The sequence below is a fragment of the Oryctolagus cuniculus genome, chromosome 14, assembly GCF_964237555.1.
Source record: "Oryctolagus cuniculus chromosome 14, mOryCun1.1, whole genome shotgun sequence".
Lineage (NCBI taxonomy): Eukaryota > Metazoa > Chordata > Mammalia > Lagomorpha > Leporidae > Oryctolagus > Oryctolagus cuniculus.
Window position 1 is genome coordinate 76,940,810 of NC_091445.1, and position 22,965 is coordinate 76,963,774.

The window sequence follows — 22,965 nt, forward strand, 5'->3', positions numbered from 1 at the left end:
GTTCCCAAAGGCTAAGAGAAATGGCAGGCGACCAAGGGCCAAATAATTCTCTTCCTGAAAATGGGGAGAACACTGACATTTTGCTAATTTCTTTTCTAAGGTTAGCCTAAACTAGTAAAGACACACACACACACACACACACAGAGGCTGTTAGAGACCAACTCAATGTAGGAACACAAAATTCCAAGTTTTAAACTGAGTTCTGCTGGATCAAATTCAGTTGGGTACTGAAAGAGTGATACATCATGGCCAAATATAGTTCATTCTAGAAAGTAAAGATTTTCTGATTTGGGGCTGGCATGGCACAGTAGGTTATGCCGCCCCCTGTCACACTGACATCCCATATTGGAGTGCTAGCCTGAGTTTTGGTTGCTCGACTTCCAATTCAACTCACGGCTAATGCACCTGGGAAAGAAGTAGAAGATGGTCCAAGTGCTTGGGCCCCTGCCACATGTGTTGGAGACCCAGAAGGAATTCCTGGGTGCTGGCTTCACCCTGGCCCAGCCCTGGGTGTTGCAGCCATCTGGGGAGTGAACCAGCAGATGGACGATCTCTCTTTCGCTCTCTGTCACTCTGGGTTTCAAACAAATAAATAAATCTTAAAACAGATACTTTGATTTAAGGATATCCATTGATAAAATGTCACAACAATAGAACAATGGGAGGGGCTGGCGCGGTGGCTCACTTGGTTAATCCTCTGCCTGCAGTGCCGGCATCCCATATGGGCACTGGGTTCTAGTCCTGGTTGCTCCTCTTCTAGTCCAGCTCTCTGCTGTGGCCCAGGAGTGCAGTGGAGGATGGCCCAAGTGGTTGGGCCCTGCACCCGCATGGGAGACCAGGAGAGGCACCTGGCTCCTGGCTTAGGATTGGCGTCCCTCCAGCCATGGCAGCCATTTGGGGGGTGAACCAACGGAAGGAAGACCTTTCTCTCTGTCTCTCTCTCTCTCACTGTCTAACTCTGCCTGTCAAATAAATTAAAAAAAAAATAGAACAATGGGAAAGTACGTTATTACATGAGCAAGGGCCAGAAAGGCATCTGTTATCTGCTCCTAAAAAAAAAATCTTAGAAGATTACATTCTCAATATGATTGAGAACATTTAGTTCAAACTGATTGCAAACATCATACCTAACTGAAAGAACACAGACGGAAAGACGTAAGAGAAACTCTTAAGTAGTACAATAAAATATGAAATGAAAAATGAGATATTATTATAAAGGCACAAGAAAATAATCATAAGAACAGCAATTACAGTTGACCCGTGCTCCAAGCATCATCTTAACAGCTTCACTTGAATTGGGCCAATTATTCATGTCAGCAACTTTACGAGGTCAGTGGTATCTTTAGTCCATTTCTGGATGAAGAAATTGAAGCCCAGACAGGTTTGATAATTTTCCTGAGATTGCACAGCCATGAAGTGGGCAGAGTAGCATTTGAAATCAGTTCATCTAACCTGGCGCCTGCAGCCTTAACCCCTGGGAGGCGTTGCCCCTCATCCCTGAAAGGAATTAATGATCCAGATGCAGAAGAGAATGAACCACAGGACGAGCAGAATTGATGATCTGAGGCAGCCAGACAGATTTTAAAATAGTGTAAGACTGGAAGTTCTTTGGTAAGTCATAGAAAGGGGAGAATACTGTTGCGGAGCAGTGGTTTTCCTACTTTCTACTTGTTGAATTCTTCATTAGGTGGAGGGTGAAGCTTGTGATTATAAAGACAATTGGCAAGTATGTCACTATAAAAATTAAAAGAAAAATAAGAGAAGGAGGGAGTGGGAGTGAGGGAAGGAGTGTGAGAAGAATCACTGTGCTCCTCTAACCCACTGTTGGTGGGAATGCAAACTGGTCAAGCCACTATGGAAGTCAGTCTGGAGATTCCTCAGAAACCTGAAGATAACCCTACTGTTCGACCCAGCCATCCCACTCCTTGGAATTTACCCAAAGGAAATTAAATTGGCAAACAAACAAGGTGTCTGCACATTAATGTTTATTGCAGCTCAATTCACAATAGCTAAGACCTGGAATCAACCCAAATGCCCATCAACAGTAGACTGGATAAAGAAATTATGGGATATGTATTCTATAGAATACTATACAGCAGTAAAAAAAAAAAAAAACAATGAAATCCGGTCATTTGCAACAAAATGGAGGAACCTGGAAAACATTATGCTGAGTGAAATAAGCCAGCCCTAGAGGGACAAATATCATATGTTCTCCCTGATCAGTGACAGCTAACTGAGCACCAAAAAGGAAACCTGTTAAAGTGAAATGAACACTATGAGAAATGGCAGCGACTTGATCAGCCCTTGCCCTGACTGTTGATGAACAATTTAATACATTATCCCTCTTAGTATTTTTTTGTTTTTTCTACTTAATACTATTGGTTGAATTCTGTAATTAATACACAGTTATACTTAAGTGTTGAAACTTAATTGAAAAGTGATCGCTGTTAAATATAAGAGTGGGAATAAGAGAGGGAAGAGATGTACAATTTGGGACATGCTCAAGCTGTCTTGCCCCAAACGGTAGAGTTAGAAACAAACCAGGGGATTCCAATTCAATCCCATCAAGGTGGCATGTACCAATGCCATCTCACTAGTCCAAGTGATCAATTTCTGTTCACAATTGATCATAATGATAGGACTAAGAGTCAAAGGGATCACATAAACAAGACTAGTGTCTGCAAATACTAACTGATAAAATCAAAAAGGGAGAGAACGATCCAACACGGGAAGCGAGATACACAGCAGACTCATAGAATGGCAGATGTCCTAAACAGTACTCTGGCCTCATAATCAGCCCTTAAGGCATTCGGATCCGGCTGAAATGCCCATGAGAGTATTTCAGGCATGGAAAGCCAAGACACTCTGGCAAAAAAACAAAAACAAAAACAAAAACAAAAACAAAAACACCTAAATGAAAGATCTCTGCAAGTGAGATCCCAGTGGAAAGAACAAGTCATCAAAGGAGGTACCTTTCTCTGAAGGGAGGAGAGAACTTCCATGTTGACTACGACTTTGTCTAAATATGATCGGAGTCGGTGAACTCAAAAGGCTTCCATAGCCTTGGCAACTCATGACAAGAACCTAGGATGATTACTGATGCCATAAACAAGAGTGTCAATTTGTTAAGTCAACAACAGGAGTCACTGTGCACTTACTCCTCATGTAGGATTTCTGTCCTTAATGTGCTGTACATTGTGATTTAATGCTATAACTAGTACTCAAACAGTATTTTTCACTTTGTGTTTCTATGTGGGTGCAAACTGTTGAAATCTTTACTTACTGTATGCTAAACTGATCTTCTGTATATAAAGAGAATTGAAAATGAATCTTGATGTGAATGGAAGGGGAAAGGGTGCGGGAAAGGAGAGGGTTGCGAGTGGGAAGGAAGTTATGGGGGGGAAGCCATTGTAATCCATAAGCTGTATTTTGGAAGTTTATATTCATTAAATAAAAGTTAAAAAAAAAAAGAAAGAATCACTGTGCTCCTAACACTGTATCTGTGAAATACAGGAAATTTGTTGCCTTTTGATAAATTAAAAAGGAAATTTAAAAAGAGAGAAATAACCATCACAATGAAAATACAAAAGATCCAGGAATAAAAATCACCAAAATACTCTTACTCTAAACAGAACTTCACTGAAAGATCTCAGAGGAGAGTTAATGTTAAAGAAACACACCTTATGTTCCTAGATGGGAAGACTAAGTAGCACAAGCAATTTTCATTGTTACCAGACTTAGGTTTAATGCCATCTTGATCAAAGCACCAACAATGCTTTGGGAGGAGAGGTCAAAAGCACACATATTAGCTTTCATTTGTGAAAATAAATGGAGAACCGGATGCTTTAATGAGGAAAAATATATATATTTTAGAATTTGCTTATCAATGTATAAAATCTCCCTGGAAGAGTACACAAGAAACTGGTTACATTGTTTTGCTTCCAAGGAGGGAACTGGGGTGGCTGCAGGGAGGGGAGGGGTGGATTATTCATTGTACATTTTTTATCACCCCATCTATAATGGGGCCAGTGTTGTGACACAGCAGGTTGAGCTACCACTTGCAATGCTGGCAAAGGAGTTCTGGCTTGTCGTTTGGAGGAGGTGGGTGCCTGTTTGAGTCCCAGCTGCCCCATTTCCAATCCAGCTCCCTGCTAATGACCTCGGAAAGCAGCGGAGGATGGCCCAAGTGCTTGGGCCCCTGCACCCATGGAAGAGACCTGGAGGAAGCTCCTGGCTTCTGGCTTCAGCCTGGCCCAGCCCCAACTGATGTGGCCATTTGAGGAGTGAAAGAGTAGATGGAAGATCTCTCACGGGTCTCGCCCTCTCTCTCTCTCTGTTGCTCTGCCTTTCAAATAAATAAATGAATCTTAAAAAAAAAAAACCTGCAAAATTTAGGGGTTGGGCAGTGTCAGCCCTGATGCCCAGGTGTTAAACTCTATGGTCCTGGGTAGAGTCCTTGAGACTCGTCATGTTGCCTTAACCCTTTAGGGTATCAATACTTGCCTTTCTCTTCTCCTGAAAGTGCAAAAATTTTTGAAATCTGTGTATAGGTTTTTATAATACACATTTTTTCATGAACTTTTTGAAGACCCTTCACTTGCATGGATTTCAAAATTTTTTCACACCAAAATAAACTTATCTTTTATTTCTCTTTCCCATGAACATTTTGAAGTGCCTTCCAATTCTAAAAGTGCCACTATTTTAAGGAAAATGCCTGCAGGCTCTATCCTTAATCTGGCTTCTGCTATGGCACCTGCAATAAGCCATACTCGTGGTCTATGTTGTGTCAGCCTGGCTGTGGCCGAAACTCTAGGACCCCATTTTTAATAACATCAAGTGGTCAGAAGGCTAACAGTATGAATTCACGTGAGTTCCAGGTGCCTGTCTCATGGTTTTAGCAATGAGACTGCGTCTTCAGCTACTGTGGTAATCCAAAGATCCAAGATGTGGTCTCAAGGTTAAAGTGGGTGGAACCATGACCACAGTGCAGGAGGGCAAGGATGAAAGAATGCCGGGTTTTTTTTGTTTGTTTGCTTTTTGTTTTGTTTTTAAAGTCAGAGTTACACAGAGAGAGGAGAGGCAGAGACAAAGAGAGAGGTCTTCCATCTGCTGGTTCACTCCCCAGATGGCCACAACGGCCAGAACTGTACCGATCCGAAGCCAGGATCCAGGAGCTTCTTTTGGGTCTCCCATGCGGGTGTAGGGGCTCAAGGATTTGGGCCATCTTCTACTGCTTTCCCAGGCCATAGCAGAGAGCTGGATTGGAAGAGGAGCAGCCGGGACTAGAACCAGCGCCCATATGGGATGCTGGCACTTCAGGCCAGGGCATTAACCTGCTGCACCACAGTGCCACCCCAACCCCCTTTTTTTAATCAACTGCTGTTTCCTTGTGACCTTGGCTGCAGGGTTGGGGCTCTCTGAACTGTGTATCAGAGAAACACCAACTTATTGGGCAGAACGAATGGGCTGAGTAAGAGAATGAAAATTATCACTCTGCCTTCAGAGGTCTCTGAGATGGAAGCTAAGCCCTGGCCTTGCCACCCCGGGCTCCTATCACATTAGCTGCACGGGTCACAGTTCAGTGTAATCACATCCTTTCAACCATCACCCCCTCAGCATCCTTCTGGGATGTTGGGATCATTCTCTGCCCCAGAGGCAGGTTGCTATGGAGACTGGCTCCCCTCCCACCCTGGTGCACGGGGTGGAGGTCTCAGGCAGAGCTCTTTGCAAAGGGGAGCCCAGCTCTGGGGAGAAGATAGCTGGCCCAATGTAAGCAAAGCAGAGAGGGTCTCGAGTGCTCACCACCAGTCCTGGTCACCGTCACCTTTCTTCCATCTGCATGCTAGGTGTCACAAAGGGGTTGATGAGGCGGGTCTCCATACTAGAAGGCATATCTTGGTGTAAAGGGGAATATGAGGAGGGTCTTGTGGGGGTGGGGGTGGCAGAAGTCTGAGATAAAATGGCAGCTTTGTCCTTTGTCCTGTGTGAACTTGGGCAAGTCAGGTAAACCATACTAAAAATAGAATCTGTCTCAAGACTTCAGCACTGTGCTGTCACATGGGAGGGGGCTTAACAAACCAGGGTGACTGCTGTTCCCCTAACAGTGGACATTGATTAACACCCTAGGCCTGGTTCCCATTGTTCTTCAGAAGTCACTCAGCCAGCCCAGAGCATGAGTTGCCATGGATTTGTCTCGGGGAACAGGCTGGGACTAGGAGACCCTGAAGAACACAGTCCTTTGCCAGTTCTATGTACAATGCATTCATACATGTCTGAATTTTTTACATTGCTTAATTTTTTGGATTAAGCTAGTATTAATTTCACAATTAGGAAAAATAGCATTTTAAACTGTTAGAACCAGTTGACATCTAGTACTTACAATACCTCTATCCCCAAATGATCACTACAAAGGATTAAAGCAATGCTAGGACAACTGAAGGCAGGCACAACCTCATCTCTGCAGTGTTCTGGCTGTGAATGTACAGGATACATTGAATTGTGAGGAAGCCACTGCCAGACATGAAAAAAAGGAACTTGGTATTTAACACGAGAGACATTTTCCAAAATGTCAGTGTCATAAAAGAGAGGCGGTCCAAGATGGTGGAGTAGGGAGGGAGTTTACTCTTTTACTAGAGAGTCCAGGAGAAGATAGTTTTAAAAAAGTGGAGAGAATACAGTTTCAGGGAAGAGTTTGGGAGAAAACAGCAGAGGAAACTATGCAGATTAGAGGGACAGAGTGGACCCACGTGGAGGGCGTGGACGCGCACAGCTCAGGACTCCAGTGGCCAAGAGCGTACGCACCGCAGCAGCCCAAGCCACTGGTGATAAAGCTGCAGGAAGAGCCTGGAGGGCACCTGGCTTGGAGCTCCGTGGAGGATAGTGTACCTGCCAAACTAGAGGAGGGGAAAAAAAGAAAAAAGGAAGGACACGTTTCTCCCTCCTTGATCACTTTACAACAGTGTCCTGTAACAAGTGGATAGAGCAGGTGCCATTCTGGACATATGTAACAGCTGTGCCAGTTTGTGTTCACACCCAGCAACCAGCCAAGTGGAGACTCCTGACTCTGGTGAGGTGAACTAACAGGGGGCTGGGAGCTCATGACAGTGGGAGGCTTCTGTGCTGGGACTGAGAAAAAAAGCTGAGGCTGTGTGGGAGGACTCAACGGTGTGGATGGGACTTTGGGCAGTTACTGAGAGAGACTCCAGATGCTCAGGGTTTCCTACACTTCCTGCTGGGGAATCTGAACTTACACGGAGGACTGCACAGATCCATTGTGTGGTCCTTGGGGCAGACCAGCTGAATATTATACCCTCTGGGACTAGTGCACAGGCACTGGTCTCCTTTGAGGAGAGGAGCTCAGCTGAGCAGAATACACTTCCCTTTTGATTAAAAAAAAAGAGAGAGAGAGAGAGGAGATTTACCACACCAAACCCGAGTGTGTCACCTTAGACATGCCATTTCCTCTAGAGAACTGAACAGGCCACACCCACCACAAGCCTCTAGATATTCACTGAAAGCAGACACTCCACATATCTACAGAGGAATAGTATAAAGATAAAAGCTGACACAGCAAAAAAAAAAAAAAAAAAAAAAAAAAAAGAAGAAACCAATGAGTGTTTCCACAAATGCCAAACAACAAACGTACCAATTCAAGAAACAAGAATAAGGAAGACAACATGAAACCCCAATAGAATACAACAGGGCCGGTGCCGTGGCTCACTTGGCTAATCCTCCACCTGTGGCACCGGCACCCTGGGTTCTAGTCTCGGTTGGTGTGCCGGATACTAGTCCCAGTTGCTCCTCTTCCAGTCCAGCTCTCTGCTTTGGCCTGGGAGGGCAGAGGAGAATGGCCCATTAAGAGATCAATTCAGCAGGAAGATGTAACTACTATAAATATAAATTTATCTAATTATAGGGCATCTGACTATTTAAAAGAAATGTTAAAGGATCTAAAGGGAGGCATAGATTCCAATACAATAGTAATAGGGGAATTCAATACCCCACTTTCAGCAATGGATAGGTCAACCAGACAGAAAACCAGCAAGGAAATAGCAGAGTTAACCAACACTATACACCAAATGGACCTAACAGATACCTTACAAAACTTTTCATCCTATAGTTGAGGAATAAACATTCTTCTCATCAATGCATTGAACTTTCTCTAGGATTGACCACATGCTAGGCCACAAAGCAAGTCTCAGCAAACTCAAAAAAATCAAAATCATAGCATCCATCTTCTCAGACCACCATGGAGTGAAGCTAGAAATCAGCAACTCAGGAATCTCTAGAGCATATGCAAACACATGAAGACTGAACAACATACTCCTGATTGAACAGTGGGTCATAAAATAAATCAAAAGAGAAACAAAAAAATTTCTTGAAACAAAAAAATGACAACACAACATATCAAAACTTATGGAATAGGCTGGCGCCGCGGCTCACTAGGCTAATCCTCCACCTTGTGGCGCTGGCACACCAGGTTCTAGTCCCGGTTGGGGTGCAGGATTCTGTCCCGGTTGCCCCTCTTCCAGGCCAGCTCTCTGCTGTGGACTGGGAGTGCAGTGGAGGATGGCCCAAGTGCTTGGGCCCTGCACCCCATGGGAGACCAGGAGAAGCACCTGGCTCCTGGCTTCGGATCAGCACGGTGCGCTGGCCACAACGCGCTGGCTGCGGCGGCCATTGGAGGGTGAACCAACAGCAAAAGGAAGACTTTTCTCTCTGTCTCTCTCTCTCACTGTCCACTCTGCCTGTCAAAAAAACAAAAACAAAAGAAACTTATGGAATATAGAAAAAGCAATGTTAAGAGGAAAGCTTAATAGCAATTGGTGTCTACATCAATAAATTGGGAAGGAAGGAACCAAATAAATGAGCTATCAATGCATCTCAAGGATCTGGAAAAACAACAGCAAACCAAACCCAAAATTAATAAGAGGAAAGAAATAATTAAAATTAGAGAAGAAATTAACAAAACGGAATAAAAAATATAAAAGATCAGCAAAACGAAGAGATGTTTTTTGAAAAAAAAAATCGACACACCATTATCCCAACTAACCAAACAAATGGGAGAGAAGACCCAAATCAATAAAATTAGAGATAAAACAGGAAATGTAACAACAGACATCACAGAAATAAAAAGAATCATCAGAAGTTACAACAAAGAGCTGTATGTCAGCAAAATGGGAATCCTAGAAGAAATGAATAGATTTCTGGACACATACAACCTACCTACGTTGAGCCATGAAGACCTAGAAAACCTAAACAGACCAATAACAAAGAGAGAAATTGAATCAGTAATAAAGGCTCTCCCCACAAAGAAAGGCCCAGGACCAGATGGCTTCACTGCTGAATTCTACCAGACGTTTAAAGAAGAGCTATCTACAATTCTTCTCAAGTTATTCAAAACAACTGAAAAGGAGAGAACTCACCCAAATTCTATCTACAAAGCCAGCATCACCCTAATTCCTAAACTTGAAAAAGACACAACAGAGAAAGAGAATTACAGACCAATTTCCCTGATGAACATAGATGAAAAAAATCCTCAAAATTCTAGCCAGTTGAATCCAACAACACATCAGAAAGATCATCCACCCAGACCAAGTGTGATTTATCCCTAGTATGCAGGGATGGTTCAACATCCCCAGGTCAGTATATGTGATACATTACATTAACAAACTGTAGAACAAAAACCATATGATTATCTCACTAGATGCAGAGAAAGCATCTGATAAAATACAACACCCTTTCGTGATGAAAACTCTAAGCAAATTAGGCATAGAAGGAACATTCTTCAACATAATCAAGGCAATCTATGGCAAACCCACGGTCATAGTCATATTGAATGGAGAAAAATTGGAAGCGTTCCCACTGAGATCTGGTACCAGACAAGGATGCCCACTCCCACTTTTGCTATTCAATATAGTCCTGGAAGTTTTAGCCAGAGCCATTAGGAAAAGGAAGGAAGGAAGGAAGGAAGGAAGGAAGGAAGGAAGGAAGGAAGGAAAGAAAGAGAGAAAGAGAGAAAGAGAGAAAGAGAGAAAGAGAGAAAGAGAGAAAGAGAGAAAGAGAGAGAGAAAGAAAGAAAGAAAGAAAGAAAGAAAGAAAGAAAGAAAGAAAGAAAGAAAGAAATGAAAGGGATACAAATTGGGAAGGAGGAAGTCAAATTATTCCTATTTGTAGATGACATGATTCTATATATAGGGGATCCAAAAGACTCTACCAAGAGACTATTGGAACTCACAGAAGAGTTGGGTAAAGTAGCAGGATATAGCGTCAATATACAAAAATCAACAGCCTTTATATACACAGACAAGGCCAAGGCTGAGATTGAGCTTCTAAGATCAATTCCATTCATAATAGCTACAAAAAAATCAAATAGCTTAGAATAAATTTAACCAAGGATGTAAAAAATCTCTACAATAATAATTATAAAACATTAAAGAAAGAAACAGAAGAAGATAAAAGGAAAAATCTTCCATGTTCATGGATTGAAAGAATCAATATCATAAAAATGTCCATTCTTCCGAAGTAATTTACAGATTCAATGTGATATTAATTAAAATACCAAAGACTTTCTTCTCAGATCTAGAAAAAGTGATGCTGAAATTCATATGGAGGTACAGGAGACCTCAAATAGCTAAAGCAATCTTGTACAACAAAAACAAAGCTGGAGGCATCACAATACCAGATTCCAAGACAAACTACAGGGCAGTTATAATTAAAATAGCCTGGTACTGGTGCAAAAGTAGATGGATAGACTGGTACAAAAGTAGATGGATAGAGACACCAGAAATCAATCTAAACATCAAAACCAACTTATATTTGATCAAGGAGCTAACACCATTCTCTGGAGCAAGAATAGTCTCTTCAACAAATGGTTCTGAGAAAACTGGATTTCCACATGCAGAAGTATGAAGCAAGACACCTACTTAATACCTTACACAAAAATCCACTCAACATGGATTAAAGATCTAAATCCACTACCCAACACCAAGAATTATTAGAGAACACTGGGTAAACCCTGCAAGACATTGGCACAGGCAAAGACTTCTTGGAAAAGATTCCAGAGGCACAGGCAGTCAAAGACAAAATTAACAAGTGGGATTACATCAAGTTGAGATGGTTCTGTATGGCAAAAGAAACACTCAAGAAAGTAAAGAGGCAACTGACAGAATGGGAGAAATTATTTGCAAAGTATGCAACTGATAAAGAATTAATAACCAGAATATAAAAAGAGATCAAGAAACTCCACAACAACAAAACAAACAACTCAGCTAAGAGATGGGCCAAGGACATAAACAGACATTTTTTGATAGAGGAAATCCAAATGGCCAACAGGCATATGAAAAAACATTCAGGATCACTAGCCATCAGGGAAATGCAAATCAAAACCACAATGAGATTTCACCTCACTCTAGTTAAAATGACTTTACTACAGAAATCAACAAACAACAAATGCTGGTGAGGATGTGAGAAAAAATTACCCCAATCCACTGTGGGTGGGAATGTAAACTGATAAAGCCACTGTGAAAAGTAGTATGATTCTGGAAAACATTATACTTAGTAAAATAAGCCACTCCCAAATGGGCAAATACCATATGTTCTCCCTAATCTGTGAGAACTAATAGAGCACCTAAAATGAAATCTGTAGAAGTGAAATTGACACTTTGAGAAGAGATGAACTGAGCTGCCCTTGTCTTGACTGTTGAGGAACAGTTTTTTTTTTCTTCATACTATTTGTTGCACTCTTTACTTAACATAGAGTTAATCATATGTGCATAAAGTCAATTGAAAATAGATTTCAGTAAAAAATAAGAGTAGGAATGAGAGAGGGAGGAGGAAGTTTGTAACTGTAAGCTGTATAGTTCTGTGTATATTTGTATGGACTTACCTCTAAGGGTAAAGTTTAAAAATTTGTCATAGTACTTCAAATCCTATTAAGCTTGACAGTAAAAATGCCATCTTAATTGTTGAAGTGATCATATTAAGTGTTAAAGTGAACATATAGATAGGATTAAGTGTTAAAGTGATCATATAATAGGATCAAGTTCCTGGCAATAATAATAGAATAAAAGGAGAGAATGTTCCAGCATAGGAAGTAGTCCACACAGCAGACTCAGAATGACAATCACTTTAAGTAACACTCTGACCTCAGAATCAGCCCTTAAGTCTTTCTGGCCTTGCTGAAAAGCTCATGAGCACATTTCAGGCGTGGAAAGCCAAGACACTGTGGCAAAAAATGTTCTACATGAAAGTTTTCTGTGAGTGAGACCAAGTGGAAAGAAGTGGCCATCAAAGAAGGATGTACTTTTCTCTAAAGGGAGGAGAGAATTTCCCTTTTGCTTATGGCCTTTGTGGACTCAAAAGGTTTCCATAGCCTAGGCAGCTCATGTCAAGAGCCTCAGGTGGTTACTTAAGTCATACATAAGAGTGTTAATTGTTAAATTAACAACAGGATTCACTGTGGACTAACTTCCCATTGAGGGCCTCTGTCCTCAATGAGTTGTATTATGAGAGTTAACTGTAAAACCAGTTCTCAGGTTTGTGTGTGTGTGTGTGTGTGTGCAAACTGTTGAAATCTTTTCTTAGTATAGAGTTGATTTTCTATGTATAAAGTTAATTGAAAATGAGTCCTAATGGAGAACGGGATTGGGAAGGGGAAAGGAAGGAGGAGGAGTAGTGGGAGTGTGGGAGGGAGGGCGGGTATGGTGGGAAGAATAACTGTATTTCTAAGTTGAACTTATGAAATTTGAAATTTTTATTCCTTAAAAATAAATTTAAAAAAATAGTCAATCAACAAACTATATATATATATATATATATATATATATATAGGAGAAGACCAAAGACATGTGCTAAATGCAATAGCTATGTGGCACTCGATTCTGTGTGGGCAATGTGGGGAGGCAGGGAGATTGTGCTAAAATGCATGATTGGGTCAGCAAACAAGACCGTAATGCAGACAGCTGATTAAACGAAAATGCACACACACACTGAGGCAGGGAGACAGACAGAAGGAAAGACAGAACAGAAAGAGCAAAGGATAAACAGTGAGGAGGGGTATAATGTCAACATAAGTGAATCTGGGTAAAATATACACAAGTATTCTTTGTATTATTTTTGTTCTTGTACCATTTTTATAAGTACAAAATTATTTTCAAACAAAAAGTTAAAGGATTATAACATTATTAAATACCACGTGCAGCTATTTGTATGATCTAAGGACACATTTAGAAATGGGAATATCTCCTGTGTGGACTGCAATGTCTTCCCTTCTCTCCCTCCCCCAAGATGCCCAAAGAAAGCAAGCATTGCCTCATCAGAAAGCAAGTGCCATTCTCAAGTTTCACAAAGAGAACAGGAAACTATGCATTAGTTCAAAGTTAATATTAGGGTGAAACCTTCATGACTTGGAAAGAGAAATCAGAAAATGTGAGAGGCAGATCACGCATGACGTAAGGGGGTCTTCTGGATTGGCCAACACCACACTGGATACCCACGGCCTTCCTGAGAGTTACAAGTGTGCCCACCCTCCACTCCTCGTCAGATGGGGTCTTTCTGAAACATGGTATCCGGCCCACCCACATCCTCTGTTTTACATCAGTCTTGGGCATCAGCACGCGGGCCCTCATCTTCTCACTTTGTCCCAAATTCAGAAATGGGTGAGATGATTATTTCATAAAAAAAACAGGTACAAGTTTAGTGGTTTTTCTTTTAGGCTCCATTAAATTTTTTTTGCATAAGCATGGCAGTATCAAGGAGAAAATCTGGCTCTCAGGTACCCAACATGGCTGTGAATGAATTAAAGAGGGAGGGAAACCATCCGAGCTGCTGAATTTTGCACCAGAGGCTGAGCTGAGGTTTAGCCTTCAAGAGCTGATCTGGTCAAGTGTTGGGAAACACTAGCAGGGTTGACCCAGGAGACGTGTTGCCATGTGGGCCTTCATTCCCTTGGAGACGACCCCTGGATCCTTGCTCTTGGAATACACACTCTGGCAAGGGATCCCTCCCTGGGGACAGTGGGGCTGTCCTGGGGTGAACACTACCAATGCCGTTTCTCCCCTAGCCTCTGGTACTGAATCACTTGCAGTTTGATGGCTTTTAGGGATGTGAATGGCATTTGTTTAGCTAAGATCCTCAGGGGCTGGCTTCCTTCTTCCCTCCCTTCCTTCCTTCCTTCCTTCTTCTTTTTAAAGATTTAGTTATTTATTTGAAAGTTGGAGCTACAGAGAGTGACATACACACACACACACACACACACACACACACAAAGATGGGGGTAGGAGGAAAGAGAGAGAGATAGATCTTCCATATACTGGTTCACTCCCCCAAGTGGCCACAATGATCAGGGCTGGGCCAGGCTGAAGCCAGGAATATCATCTTAGTCTTCCATATGGACAGGAGTGGCCCAAACCCTTGGGCCATCTTCCACTGCTTTTCCTAGGTATATTAGCAGGGAGCTGGATCTGAAGTGGAGCAGCCTGGATATGAACTGGCATACATATGGAAGCTGGGATCACAGGTAGCTGCTTTACCCACTATGCCACAATGCCGGTACCAGCAGGGGCTTCTTTCTGTATGTTTCCATAGGAGGAGCCACTTGGGTAGAAGGTGAGAAATGCTCAGATTATTGGAGGCAGAGCGTTTTGTGGTGGTAAGAGATGGGGGCCAGAGCAGACTCTCAAAGTAGGGATCTATCAGTCTTTCCCAGTAGCTGGTGGATGGCCCCTAAGAGGGCAGCACCGAGAATGAGGCAGAGAAGGGCAGGTGCAGGCTTCCAGCAGACAGGTTTGCCCAGGGCTGGTCTTGAGTGGGCAAGAACATTAGAAAAAGATCCTTCTTCTCTGTCTCCTGTTCCCTCTGCTCCTCTTCCTTGCGTAAGAGAGGGAGGAAGCCAAGCATTTTCTCAGAGGCCACGGATCATCTGTGTCTGAAGCAGCAGACTGGTGGTTTCCCAGCCATCTCCCCTCCTCTGGACAGTCCGAAGGTCACACAGGTCTCCTCAGTGCTCCTGGGTTTCACTCCAGGCTCCTCTTCAAGGTGTCTAAATCTATGACCATCAACAGGGCAGAAATCGCTGCCCTTTCTCCTGTCTCCCGTGCCTGCCCTTCCCCAGCTCTTTCCTCAACCCCCTTTCACAATCTGCTTATTCTTTCTTTAGAGGCACCTGATTGTCACGCCAAAATGGTAACTTTTTGTCTAGCATTTCCCTTTTAGATGAGAAGTTGGGATTTAAAACCCACACATCTGTATGTGTGGGAGCTTTAAAAATCCACAACACAATGGAATGACAGCTTGATTGTGAAAACAAACGCTCTAGTTTTAAAAAAAAAATTTATTTATTTGAAGGGCAGAGTTGCAGAGTGGCAGAGGCAGAGAGAGAGAGAAAGAGAGAGAGAGAGAGAGAGAGAGAGAGAGAGAGAGATCCTCCACCCCCTGGCTCACTCCCCAGATGGCTGCAATGGCTGGAGCTGGGCTGATCCAAAGTCAGGAGGTAGGTGTTTCTTCCAGGTCTCCCACATGGGTACAGGGGCCCAAGGACTTGGGCCATCTTCTATTACTTTCCCAGGCCATAGCAGAGAGCTGTATTGGAAGTGGAGTAGCCGGGACTTGAACCAGTGCGCATATGGGATGCCGGCACTGTAGACTGGGGCTTCAACCCATTGTGTCACAGTGCCGGCCCCAAATGCTCTAATAATTTGATTTTTTTTTGCTGATATGTTATTTTTAAAAATTAAACGTAAGAGTTGACCAAGGAAGAGAGACACCCTTTAGTAGAAAGACCATGGACTCTGGAGTCAAACAAGTTTAGACTGGGATCCCAGCTTTGCCATTTTACTTGATGGTAATGTTGGGTAGGTCACAGTCTTTTTGAATTTCCTCACTGGAAAAAGAAGGTAGTAATAGTGGGGCTGATGGGCTGAGGGTAGGACGTGGTCCATGTACGTCCTTAGCACAGAGCCTGGCTCTGCTAAGTGCTGAATGAACATGAGCTCTTCCCATTACGTAATGCATACAGTGGGCTTGCACAGTCTGCACCAAGTGCATGCTTCCCCCCACCTCTTTCTTATGTTAACTTTCCATAGAGCTTAAATGAGAATGCATTTTTACCAAAAACCAATGCATGACTTTTTTGTAGTTCAGGCGACGGGTTGAATGGTGGCCCTAAATATATGGTCACCTCCTCCTCCCCTGCACCTATGACTATGATCTGACATGTAAATGAGCAGCCTTTACATTCTATGTGAACACATGGGATTAAGCCAAAGACCTTTCTAGGAGTAGTTTGTCCTGGATTACCTGGGTGGCCCCTAAAGGCAATCATACTTGGCAAGACTGAAAGAGAGGGAGTATGAGATAGACACGCAGAGGAGAGACACACAGAGGAGAAGATTCTGGAAGACAGAGGCTGAGACTGGAGGGACTGAGGCCCTACAGCTTCAGACTGGAAGAGGCAAGGGAAGATTTCCCTAAAAGCTCTGGCGGGGGGTGCCCTCTACTGACACCTTCAGTTCTGCCTTCTGATCTGCAGGAGAACACATCACTGGTGTTTTAAGCCACCCAGCTTGTGGTCACTGTCACAGCAGCCCCAGGGCACTGACACACTACGTTGCTCTGGGCTGGAAGACCGCCCTCGCAGCAACGCCAAGAGAGAAGGCCACAGAGGTGCACCTGCAACCCCCGCCCCTGCTCAGCTCAGCCTTGTCCAAGACCGGGCCCCCTCACTCAGACACAGAGGGGTGGGCCAGGTCCTGGGGGCCCTCCCTTGTCTCTGAGTTTCTCTCTGAGGCCCAGGCATCTTTCAGGCAGAGCAAAGCCTTTCTTCCCCTAAGAAGTGAGAGAGCTAAACATGCAAGCCTCCTCTGTTACATAACAGCTTGACTTCAGCAGGAACCTCTGCGTTCTGTAGTAAATGATTTTACTACAGGTTCTTCCCTGCGTGTGGGCTTGGAGAGGGAAGACAGCCAGGAAGAGCGCGCATGTGGGGCCAGTGCTGTTGCCATGGTGAAAGCAAAAAGCAAAGCCAGAGGCGGGGTGCTCCAAAGCCCCCTGCTTCCTCCCTCCCAATTCTACAAACAAGCCGGGGCCCAGCCCTCATCCCTGTGGCCTGCCAGATAACTTGCTCTTTAAGCTCCTAGGGTACCTTGAGAATGTATACTGTGATCTACGTTTTATAGACAAGGAGATGCAAGCCGGGGGACATCAATCAGCTTGTCTAGCTCCATGCAGCTGTGCAGAGGGCTGAGACAGGACATGAGCAAATGTCCATCTGTCACCAAGACCCTGCCATAGAGATGTCTTGTGACCTCAAGCTGCAGAGAAATACAGACGGGACTGGTGTTGTGTGGTGCAGTGGGCTACGCGGCCACCTGCAACGCTGGCATCCCATTTCGGAGTCCCAGCTACACTGTTTCTGACCCAGCTCCTTGCTAATGTGCCTGGGAAGACAGTGGAAGATGGTCCAAGCACTTGGGCCCCTGCCACCCATGTGGGAGACTTAAGTGGAGTTCCTGGCTCCTGGCCTCAGCATTACCCAGACCTGGCAGTTGTGGCCATTTGGGGAGTGAACCAGCAGATGGAAGCCATCTGTCTGTGTTCCTCTCTGTTGCTCTGCATTCCAAATAAATAATTCATCTTTAAAAAGGAATGAAGAGAAATAAAGAAAATTCTAGTTAGATAGAGGAATTCAGGTTAATAAATGTGCCTGTTAGAGCCCTGAAGGGCATCCTGTATCATAGTGTTGCACCGTTTTCTGGGCAACCACGAAGCCAAGCCTGTCCTATGCCCACCTGGAGTGGTTGCTGGGCCCAGAGTTTGTCCACAAACAGAGGCTCCCTCTTGTTCTGCTGTCTAGACGGAGACATCCTGGTCTCAGGCTCCTCTGATATTCATGGGCAGGGTGTGGTTATTGTCATCCAGGGCCATCCCTTAGCCTCTCCGTGCTTCAGAAATGTGTGTGTGTGTGTGTGTGTGTGTGTGTAGGAGAGGGATGGATAGGATGATCACTTCCCCATCCTTGTTGGGTTTTAGAACTTCCAAGGGAGTGTTGGTCAGACCACAGCCCCTGCCTGTTAGACTGGAATGCCTACGGGTGGGATCCAGGCATCAGCATATTCCAAGTTCCCCTAAATGGTTCTGCCATGCAGCCAGGTTTGAGAGCTTGGGGGTTACATGGCTTCCAGGGCGCTTCTCTGAACATCTGCACACGGAGGCAATGCCACCAGAGTTTGATTCTCCAGCTGGTGAGCATTCATGAGAAGCCTTGCACTATAGCCATACGCTCAACTTTTCCAGAGAAAGCCAGCCTACCTGGGTTTTCCTAATGGTAAAAGATTCAAATCTATGCAAAGAGCTAGACCGAGTATAGTCTTTCATGCTTTTAAGAAAGAGGAAGGATTAGTGAGACGTTAGAACTATGCAGGTGCTCCTTGGTTAATTACGGTTCTAGCGCTTGCTCTAACTGGTACCCTGGGATTATGAATAATTAATGTAATCTAGTCACCCAGCACTAGCTAAACCTTCGTTTCATCTGAGGGCTGGAGACAGAGCGGTGAATAATCCTTTGTATTCAAAGAACTCCTAGTCTGAGGTGATAGTAATAACAGTAACAATAACAGAAGCAGCCTTGATTCAAAAATACGTATTGCAGGTTGGGCAAGATTTTTTGCAGATCCCCCTGCAAGTTAAGCATCATTTCCTGTATGTTATGCTGAGGAAACTAAGGAACAGAGAGAGTTAGCAAACTGCCAAGGTCATATGCCCGGGAAGTAGCCCATCCACCACTCTAACCTGTGGCTGCACCATTTAAAAGCTATCTGTGTCATATCACAGTGCTTCAAACAAGAGAGAAAGGATTGAGCAATGGAGAAGGCAGGGAGAGGGTTAACTTTCGGGGGGAGAATCAGACCTTGGGTAGAGGAAATTGCCCACACGAAAGATGCTACAAGAAAGTAAATAATATTCATCAATATCTTGGCCATGTTTGGGCTCATTCCAGTTAGAAGGCACAGTTCTGGAACAGAGGAATTCATTATGAAGGGCCAGTTCTTTCATTGTCAGTCCTAGCTCCCTTAGTCTTCAAAAATAAACCCATTGTGTTTCTCCATGGATTACAAGGCCCAGCAAGGCCATTTTTCAGCCAGTCTGAGTCCTTGGTTCTGAGCAGATTTTCACTTTCACTGACTGCCATCAGTGACACAAAGTGCAGGAAGAGGGAAGGATGGGGGTGGGGGGAAAGTAACAACTCAACCGGCAGGTGCTGTACGTGTCACACAGTGTTAAAGTGAGTTAACACCCGGAGAACACACTGTATCCAGGTAACAAAGAGTTAACGCAGACATCTAAATCTAAATTTATTATCTGAGAAACCTACGGAGCTAAAAATCATTTGCCCACGAAAACAGCTGTAGCTTGAGGCTAGTAAATACACTGTGGCCTACATTAGGAAAGGGAAAATGAAAGAAGGAATGGATTTTCTTAATGAAGCTTTTACAAACCAACCACCATTTCACGTTGTAGCCAAAACAAGTGAAATCATCGGAGGAACTTAGGATCTTAACGAATATTCAGAGACAGTAGAAAATGGCTTAGAGATCAGATTCTCAAAATATTTACTACATTTAAAGAATGAAAATTTCCTGTACATACGTAGAAAACATGTAAATACACAGAAGTATTATATACATGTACCTATAAACATGGCATTTGCAAAATATACATATATAGACCATATGGCCAAATACAGGCTTCCTATAAGGGGTTGACTTCATAGCAACATTTTCATGTGGAAAATGACCTCCACTCTGGAAATCAGAAGTGAGGAAGATGCATGTTGTCATTGCACATCGTAACATAGTGCTAAGTCTACGCAGCCTCCAGTGAGGTAACAGATCAGCCCAATGTAAACACAGGCAACCTCTGTCTCTGAAGGGACTCACGAGAGGCCTGTGAAGCTGCAGCAGTGAAATATTGAGTTAACAGACTGCACAGAGACACATGAAATTACTTAGGCTCATGCAATTTTTTAAAATTTGAAAAAAAAACATTGGGAATAAAAACAATACTATGTGAAATGGCTAGTGTGCTTGAAACCCGATTAAAAAAATGTATGCAGGGATCTTCAACCAGACAGACAATCAGCTTGTTTTTCTCTTCCAAAGTCTGATCAAATTAGAAGTGAATATTTAGAACAGGTTTCTTTGTGAAATCCTCTTTTCCCATCCTTTATAGCAGACAGACACACACACACACAGAGACACACACACACAGACACACACACACATCCTTCTCTCTTCTTCCAATGACAGATCCCTGGCTGTTGGATTCAAACTGTTCAGAACCAAAGGATATGCTAAAGCAGCATGTTACCTTTTTGCTGATCAAACACAGAAGGGGTGCCGAAATCCATGGTAGCAGGTCTCATCATTTGCCATCAGAATGGCAACAAGCATCCAGGTTTCTAGAGAGGAGAAAACATCATCTCACCCGTTATAGTCAACACAACAGTCAGACACAGCACTGCATGCCAAGATCTCCGTTTCAGAATAAAACATGCAACGGAAGTGCAGAATGTTGTCAAGACGAACCATGAAAACAGGTAAACTGTATCCCTGAAACACCTGCCAGGAAGAGAGTTACTCTTACGGCTTCGTTCATCAGCTATACTTGTGTGTAAGTAAGATCTCACTTACATTCCCAAACAAATCAACAGAATAGACCAAACCCTGCAAAACAGCATTCGTGGGGGTCACCTGCCTTGGCTCCGAGCCGGGAAAACACCGCAGGTCACTGGAGCGTCAGCAGCTGGAATGTCGCTTTAAACCAACAGAAATCTCAATGGGTGAGTGAGGATTCACAGGGCCAGACGGAGCATGTGCAAAGCTGCCAATGCAGTTTGCATTCGGCTGCGCTCTTGGTGGAGTGAGAGCTGCATTCGGGTCATGTGAGCGGAGAGTGCCATCTCAATGGAACAGGATGTAAATATTGTAGCAGGAGGCTGCTGGCCATGTGCTGTGCCGAGTAATCACGCACTTCTGCAGTCTCCCTTCGGCTCATTCTGATTGACAGGGGGGATGGGATGGGAGGGAGTGGCATTCGAAAGACCACATTTCAAGTTTCAAGGATCTGTGATGATAAAATTAAAGCAATCTGCCATCACAAATGTGTTTATTGCAGCACTCTATGTAAAAAAAATCTGAAAAATCACCCAAATATATATCATCGGAGGAGCAGTTGAGTATATGGTAGTAAATTCATATCCTAGATCCAAACACCTGAGCCAAATAAATCTGTGTGTCTTATCTGGTGGATGTCACTCATATAGTGTTAATGAAACAAGTGAGTTGTATACTTCATTTGTTCACATTTTCCACAAAGCCAGCAACCACCCACTATGTATGTAAATATATTCTACACATGTGTTCAGAGGAATATTGAAGAAAGTGTGGAAATATATGTACTAAACTGTTAATATTGCTGATCTCAGGGGATTGTAGTTAGAGAAAGAGATTCCTAACTTTTTTTTTTAAGATTTTTTTTAAGTTACGGGGGGGGGGGTCCTCTATCTACTGGCTCTTTCCCCAAATGATAGCAACAGCTAGAGCTGGGCTGATCTGGAAACCGGGATCCAGGAGCTTCTTCCGGGTCTCCCATGTGGGTACAGGGCCCCAAGGACTTGGGCTATCCTCCGCTGCATTCCCAAGCCACAGCAGAGAGCTGTATCGGAAGTGGAGCAGCTAGAACTCGAACCGGCGCCCATATGGGATGCCAGCACTGCAGGCAGTGGCTTTACCTGCTACTCCACAGCACTGATCCCTGTTGCTCCCAGTCTTCGTGGAGGAACGACACAGGACCCTGCGCTGTTCTTTCGTCTGCTCGGCCCTCCCCGGGTTTGCTGCTGGTTCTTCCCGGGTTGGCTACTATCCCTTCCACCTCCGTGGAAGGGTGGTTCCCCCTGGCCACTTTCCCCACTTCCGCAGGGGAGCGGCACACCGCCGGCCGGCTCTCTTGGGGGCTGCACAGGTGTTCCTTCAGATAGATGTTCCTCGTGCATGTTGTCTCTCTCCTCCTTTATAGTCCTCTTCCACCAATCCCAACTCTGCTACCCACACGCCGAGTACGCTGCTCTACTCCAATCAGGAGCAGGTCCTGCAGCTTGTTGGTTGAACTGGAGGCAGCTGGGTAGAAGCTATTTCCTCCTCTCCCAGTGCCATATTGTGGGAGAGCAGATGCATAGAATAAGTCTTAATTCCAGTAACTTAGTCTAGTCCGAGTTGCTCCCCACAGATCCCTCCCTCCCTAACTTATCCTTTATCTATCTCTGTACTTTTCGGATCATTACAGTAAGTAACAATTTAGAAACAATAAAAATATGACACGGTAAAGTCCAAAAAAGATAGCTGCACATTCTAGACAGGACCAGATTTGGAGTAAATGGAAGTCGGACAGCAGCTACTCTCACAAACGCTGTTGGAGCGGTAATGAGTGTTTTCCTGTTTAACTTGGAGTGTGACTATGGAAATGAAAGAAAGGACGTCTCGCTAATGGCCACCTTTGCTGTGCTATGGACTCACCTGGTCTGTCATGTGTATTCTCTGTCAGGCAGGCTCCTTTCTTGTCTCTTGCCCCATCTTTTCTCAGCATCCATCATTTATTTTCCATCAACAAATTGGCAGCCTTCCTTCCCTATGACCATCCTGCTACTCACTGGACAATATCACTGCTCAGTGCCACCACTCAGTACAACGACTCACTCAACAATGCTGTTACTCAGTACTGCTATTCACTCTGTGATCCTACTACTTCATGTGCCTCTGCGCTCCTCAACAATCCTACTACTATGCTGCTATGCGTCAGTACTACTTCTCACTCAACAATACTACTGTTCACTCTGCTTTATCACATCAGCCCTGCCCTTCAAAATGCCCCGTGCTTTTGTAAATTTAAAAAAGTATTTCTCTTCCGAATCAT

At 43.9% G+C, this 22,965-nt stretch overlaps 1 protein-coding gene across 2 annotated transcripts in view; it reads right to left on the minus strand.

Annotated features, from left to right (window-relative positions):
* Window positions 1-20,984, minus strand: part of ANKRD55 (ankyrin repeat domain 55) — a 118,042-nt gene extending 97,058 nt beyond the window's left edge. Inside the window, exons 1-2 of one of the 2 annotated variants that reach the window (XM_051853444.2) lie at window positions 20,752-20,976; window positions 20,365-20,455 (exon numbers count right to left, since the gene is read on the minus strand). In XM_051853444.2, coding sequence (XP_051709404.2) covers window positions 20,365-20,422 — 58 coding nt within the window. In that variant the 5' untranslated portion in view covers window positions 20,423-20,455; window positions 20,752-20,976. Of the gene's footprint in view, window positions 1-20,364; window positions 20,456-20,751 lie in introns of both variants that reach the window. The other variant, XM_051853443.2, reaches the window with a different exon arrangement.
* Between the last annotated feature and the right edge of the window lie 1,981 nt (window positions 20,985-22,965).